Here is a 6,689-nt window from a genome sequence, read left to right as displayed (position 1 = left end):
GGGAAAGTTGTCACACTCCCTTTCAAAAGACTTAAGTTGCAGCGCTAAGAAATACTACTAAAATGGTCTCATTTGTATTTTAGGAGCTGCTTTAAATGGAGGTATTTTGACTTTTGGGAGGTTTTGAGAAGGGTTTTTATACAAGCAATTTGGATGAATGCATTCACTTTTTATCAAAATTTTCGTGGGCAAATTGTCTGTAAAATGTCACCCAGTTATAGCCATAATAGCAAATGTGCTATTAACTGCCCAGTAGTATACTCATACTTTTGTTTAACAACCCCAACTCTAGCAGGATTTCAACTGCTCTGTCAGTTCAATAAAAAGTCTGTAGCGAAGACAGGATGTTAAAATGTTTTTCATGGTTAAATTCTAGGGCTGGCTTAGTTTCTGAATTCTTAGGTAGATGCAGTGCTTCTAGACAATGTTTTTTTGGAGCTGAAGACTAAGAAATATTTACAGTTAGGTAAGTGTAGTCAAGTAACTCGGGCATCAGTTGAAATATCCTGGACAGTTATGCTTCCGCTGGGATTTTAGACCTGATTACATCAAATATCTTACGTACTTGCATTAATGTTAAGGGAAAACGCCCAAAAGAGGTCATTCTGTGCAGACATTTTGGCAGAAGTGAAAAGGCCATCTGGCATAGCTTCTTTGTCCTTTATTTTTTCCCTTCGTCTTTTTTAGTACATGTATAGGATCTCTATTCCTGTAGTAAGCAGCTGAATGCCTCTTAATGGGCGATGTGCTTATTCTTGCAGGTTCCTGCACCTGAGGCAGAGCTGTGTTGTTGTCATCCCTGTTTCACAGATGGGGATCTGAGACGCAAAAGGGCCATGTGAGTTGACTCACCAGCCCAAATGGATTAGAGTTGGATGGTGAACACAGTTTCCACCTTCCACTGCTCTGCCCTGCCCCTTTCTTGGGGGTTGCCGCCCTTGCGACAGGGATGTGTGAGCCACATGAGAAGCAGCATGTGAATTGCTGTGGTTTGTAGCTCAGAATGGCAAAGTAAACCAGCGTTGATCGGGAGTTACCTCATTACACCAGCAGCCGTTTGGGAGCTTTTTCATATTCAGTTCAGCTGTGTCTACTGTGAGAACAAACTCCTGAAGGAGCTTGTAGGAGATTTTTTTGCAATTGTTAGCCACATCTGACTCGACTCCGCTTGTGTTTGTGAGTCAATTCACAACATGATTTTCCTGTTGGCAAATGCCAGGATTTTCCTGGCAGTATGTAGGAAAATTATGGCAAAGCAGTTGTTGTGGTTTAACCCCAGCCAGCAACGAAGCACCACACAGCCAGGGAGGGGGGTGAGAATTGGAAGGGTAAAAGTGAGAAAACTTGTGAGTTGAAATAAAGACAGTTTCATAATTGAAACAAAATAATAATAATAAATTGTAAGGAAAAGGAAAATAACAAAGAGAGAGAAATAAAACCCAAGAAAGACAAGTGATGCAACTGAAAACGATTGCTCACCATCAACTGACAGATGCCCAGCCAGTCCCCGAGCAGCAGCCCCCCCCCGCCAGCCTCCCCCCTAGTTTTATTGCTGAGCATGAAGCCATATGGTATGGAATATCCCTTTGGTCAGTTGGGGTCAGCTGTCCCAGCTGTGTCCCCTCCCAGCTTCTTGTGCACCCCCAGCCTACTTGCTGGTGGGGTAGGGTGGTGTGAGAAGCAGAAAAGGCCTTGACTCTGTGTAAGCACTGCTCAGCAGCAACGAAACTGTATTATCAACACAGTTTCCAGCACAAATCCAAAACACAGCCCCACACCAGCTACTATGAAGAAAATCAACTCTATCCCAGCCAAAACCAGCACAGCAGTAATGGACTCCAGGTCTCTGAAGACCTAAGGCAGTCTCCACCACTGACTTTTTCCTTTCTTCCCCTCTTTTTTCAGGCCTTTCACCCCAAGGCCTCTTCTTCCACACTCATTTTGGTTTTGTGGGTTTCATCCACAAAGGCGTTTGCCCAGCTTCCACCCAAGCAGCAGGTAGCAAAGCTCACACATCTGGTGCAGAAGAAAAGAGATTCAGTTTGCACCAGTTTTGTCTGTTGACATTGTGGTTTTTCTTGCTGTAAAAGAGGTTTATCTTCCTCAACTCATGTGGCTGGTCTCACCTGAAATGGGCCAGATCCTGACTGCCACCGAGTTTCTGCATTACAAGCTTTACCTGATTAGTTTTTCTTCCTCAGTAAATGGGTGTTTTTAGACATAGAGTCCAGCTAAAAGAGAGTTAAAATAACAAATTAAATTGAGTTGACAATTAAAATGTTTCCTTAATTGGATAGTTAAATGTAAGCTACCAGCTGTTGGCCTTGATGATACCCATGTGTCACGATATAAAGAGAGCTTTGAGAGGTGCTGTACCACACGTGGGCCTGCAGCAATTTGTCTTTGCAAAAGCGTTTCCAAACTGCTAGTATCTTCATCATCCTTGGCTGGATTTCTGGAGCCTGGTACACTGGAAGATTTCTACCTGTGGGCATGAGCTCTGCTGTAAGACACGCTGCTTAGCAGGATTTTGCTCTGCTAAACCTAAAAATCCGGCTGTGAATTGCCAAAGATTGAGGAAGTCGGTGGTGGAGGACAAAGGCAGGCCTTGGAAATGTTCTCCAAGAGTGTAGCTCTGCCAAACCGTGCAGAAACAGTCAGGGAATTTCTCTTGTTTAGCAGGACCTGTCAGCTGCAGCTCCTCTCCTTGAGGTTAGGAGATCAGAAGGGCCCAAATCTGCCTGCAGCTTGTCCACAGGATGCTTCAGACCTCCTGGGATTTACAGGTCTGAAAAAGGCGTAGTGGAGAATGAGCCTTACTTTGCAGGGAAACCCAATTTTCTTGACCTTCCAAAAGTATCATTCTTCATCGCACATCCTCGGTTATATCCAATTACACCATCTGTCCCAGACAAGGCTTGGGCGGCTCATCTGTACTGGAAAACTGAGGGTCCGGGCAGATTCAGGGCTGTGATCTGCCCACAAGAGAGCACCTCTCCCTGCTGACCTTTCCACTTGCCTTCTGTGTCTTGCCTGCCCTCAAGTTGCTACTGTTCTTTGGAGGCTGCTGGTTTAGCTGTTCATCTGTGCGCTCACTAACCCAGCTGTGGAAGCAGACCAGAAAAAAACAGGAAAACAAAACCTCCCAGAACTAATTTCTGATGACCAATAAGGCACGTATTTTAAATTATTAGAGCAATTAGCCAGCAAGACAAAAGATCAATAGAGACCTCATCTCTTCAATCTTCCAGGAGACAAACGCTGCTGGGAGAAGTGTCTTTCCTCAGCCCCAAGCAAATTACAGGAGTGAATGGACTGAGTTCTGACTGCTGAGTTCAGTACACAAGGTTGGACAAGATGATTTAATGATCTCTGGCCTTAAAATTCTGAACCTAAGTTTAAAAAGTATTTCAGAGGGAAGCAACAGCACAGTGTAGATTAGATGTTCATCTGGCAACTAACCAGTCCAAAAGGAAAAGCTTTTACATTTTGTTCTGTCCAGCACTCAGTCTTCTCCAAGAATTACTCCCAAGATTCAAGCTGGTGCAAATCCAGGACAGCTTTCTCTAATGTGGGTCTAACTGCAGAGTCATGGGAATGGTATGAATTTGGCAAGTCTTTTTTATAGGCAAAGGCTATTTCAAAAAGATACTGAACACGCACAATGTTTGCGCTGGTGAAAGGAGGTGGAAATAGGGTATTTTGCTACCCACACACTTTTTTGGGGCACTTTTGCACACTTGCCCCCAGGGCAGTGTAAGCTGAGATAGTAAATCCCTGTGTGGTCAAGGGTTAGATGCAGAAACCTCTGGAGATGATTCAGAACATGAGGTACTTATTAAGGTCATATGAGTTGCCTTTTAAGGTTTCCTGCCTCTCTCCATTGACTGTCTGAGGAGCTTGTGCTCCTGCTTAGACTTCTGAGTTACAAGCCAAACTAAGTTAGCATGAATACTCTTCTTGCTCTCCTCCCCTGATGGCATTTAACCGTGCCACAAAACCCCTGCAGAACCAGGCGGACTGAGCAGATCCTCTGGCCTCCACAGTTGCTTTCTGTTGGGCGAGTCATGAGGAAACACAGGGGGATTCGTGGTGAGCTTTGCTGTGCTGTGCCACCATTGTGCATCTAATTTTCCGCAGCAGTGTGGCGCGTGGAGAGGAGAGGTGGTGGGACAGGGGAAGCACGTGTCTTGTGCTGTCTCTCTGAGATCTGGATTTCACCGTGTGGTTTTGCTCTTACCCTGCAGGTCGAGGTGCCATGGCAGAAGTGTGGACCATTGTGGAGAGCGTGAAAAGGATCCTTGAAGAACGGGACTTGCCAAGGCAGAGCTGATGATTTGGCGTGGAAATTGTATTTGTGTGCCTCCCTGATGATTTGAAGATAAAACCAACAGGAAGCTGAGTCGAGATGGCATGCATGCCTATAGCGTGCCCTTCAACCGAAGGAGTGAAACGGTTGACTTCCAGCTGGTGCCAAACTGAAATGTGGTACAACACTGCAGACTTTCGGAAACCAAAGCCAAGAACATGCTGCTTTAGTGTGGGAAAACTCTGTGGTATCTCGCAGAGACAGATAGATCCCCTACCCTAGTTCCACTGGGCCCCTCGGCCCCCAGTATTTCACATGTGCTCCTTTCTGAGGAGGCTGCAGAAGGAATTGCCAATGTATTTCAGGTCCAGTGGTTCCCTCGAGACCTGCTAGAGAGGAAAGTGCTGTGCAAGTCCTGGTGATGGGGACAATGCCAGCCCCTTCCAGCCTGTCGGTGTGGGGACATCCCTGCTCTCCAACGCCTGGTCCGTAGCTGTGTTGGCTTCACCTTTCCAGCAGGAGACACTGTCCAAAAAGCATTTCCCCTCTGGGAACTTAATAAAAGAGAGCTTTTAATTCTGCCCCTGAAGAATTGCCTCTTGTAGCTGCTGTGGGGGGTGTTTGCACCTCACGTCATTGCTAAATCGTTGTGTCTGCATGTGGTTTTTATCTGAGATGGGAAAAAAATTGACTGAAAGAAGCTATCTAGTCCCCGAATTAGCCTTTGCCCTTTTGTATCTGTTGACTGGATAGGGATGCAGACGTCAACCGTGAACCAAAATGACACCTGCCCATCTGGGTGCTCCAGTCAGGAAATGAACAGGCTGGGCCCTTGTGGAAAGCCAGGGTGGGTGTTTCCCAAGGGAGTGAAGTCAAACTTTGCCTATGACGATCCTTTTCGGCTTGAAAATTAACCAACTGGCATCAAAAAATTGGGAAATCCTGTGATCCCGTGGGCCAGACCAGCCAGGGCTCCCCTGGTCCAGCCTTTCCTGGGAAATGTGATCCCGCTCCTGAGGGGAATGGGAGAAAACTGGGACTGTTGAACATGTCGCTGTAGCAGAGCACTGCTGACCCAGAGAGTTTATTTTTAACTAGACCCAGTCAAATTTAAGGCCTTCGGTACAGAATGTGCATCCTGCCTATGGGGGCAACCTTCAGACTGCTGCGCAGGAGGGAAGAGGTTATCGGGGTATGTTTGCTTTCCTTATCTATTCCACACAAATAAAAACCTCTGAACTTTCCCATTTTTGGCTCTTCCACCGATAGAGATCCGGGGATTCAGAGCTTCTGGGGATCAAGTCAGAAGGATCCTTGTGTGAGCAGAGCTTGTGGCTCACACGAAGGGCTGTAGTGGTGCCGTGGTCATGAACTTTGCATTTTGCCAGTGAAGTCTTTGTGGTGTGACCTGCATCGTTTGCTCACGTTCTTAGCGCGGTGAAAGCTATCCACCTCTCAGAGGATCTTACTTTAAGCTTATCGAAGGCAGTAGAAGAGATGCTTCTCTGTTTCCATCAGTTTTGTAGTGAACATTGTTTCTCCTAATTACAGAGAAATACGGGTTCTGGCAGTTGCAACTGTAACTTGGCCTTGGGGCTCTGCTCTGGCTCTGCCGTGGATATCTCGTGTGGTTGGAGTTGCTTATCCTTCCTCCTAGTCTGTGACTTGGCAATGCAGAAAATCCGACAGTAAGGTTCCTCATACCAGGTCAAACCACCGTGTCCTTCTTAAGAGTGTTCATCTGGTACGAGTCTGGTTTGCTGGCTCAAGCTGCTCCAGAAACGTTGGCAGGTATCGTCTGGCTTCTCCTGGCGCTGGAGAGCGGGCAAGAAGGTGTACAGCGTACGCTGCAGGGCGCGAGCTCTGGTGATTCAGCAGAAAGGGGGTAACGTGGCGTTTTTAGATCCAGAACTTACGCCGGGTCGCTTGATGGCACAGGGAGCTGACACCAGTCTTAGTAAGGCAGAAAGAAACTGCTAAGACTATGGAGTTGCCTCTCAGGCTTGTTGAGAGGCTTAAATTAAGGCTTGCAAAGAACTTACAGATGCCTGAATAAAGGGAGCTAATTCTTTCTCCTGCAAATATATAGGGCAGCAATAGAAATGTATAGGTGAGCAGAGCCTGAGGGAATGAGGGGAGCACTTCATAGTGGCAGAGAAAACTCCTCTGCAGAGGACACCACGCCGGGTCTGTCTCACCTCTGCTGCAGAAACAGATACTAATTGTGCCGCTAAATGATCCTCTGCATAAGTGCTGTGATTTCTAATTGGAGGCAGGTCGTGATAGCATTACAGGTTGGGATAAACCGTGCCCAAACCGCCTTTCCTTCAGGGCAAATAGAAGAAACAGTTACGTTCCTTTTCGGAGGCAGAGGGCTGCA

The 6,689-nt window shown here is 46.7% G+C and overlaps 1 protein-coding gene across 1 annotated transcript in view; it reads left to right on the top strand.

Moving 5' to 3' along the window:
* The window catches only part of PPCDC (phosphopantothenoylcysteine decarboxylase), a 15,329-nt gene extending 10,932 nt beyond the window's left edge, over nt 1–4,397 (top strand). Inside the window, exon 5 of the mRNA XM_009580227.1 lies at nt 4,248–4,397. Coding sequence (XP_009578522.1) covers nt 4,248–4,333 — 86 coding nt within the window. The 3' untranslated portion in view covers nt 4,334–4,397. The remainder of the gene's footprint in view (nt 1–4,247) is intronic.
* Nucleotides 4,398–6,689: the final 2,292 nt, after the last annotated feature.

Source organism: Fulmarus glacialis, unplaced genomic scaffold (genome assembly GCF_000690835.1).
Source record: "Fulmarus glacialis isolate BGI_N327 unplaced genomic scaffold, ASM69083v1 scaffold20176, whole genome shotgun sequence".
Taxonomy (NCBI): Eukaryota; Metazoa; Chordata; class Aves; order Procellariiformes; family Procellariidae; genus Fulmarus; species Fulmarus glacialis.
Note: the sequence above shows the minus strand (reverse complement) of the source record. Positions and strands in the feature narration are given on the sequence as shown.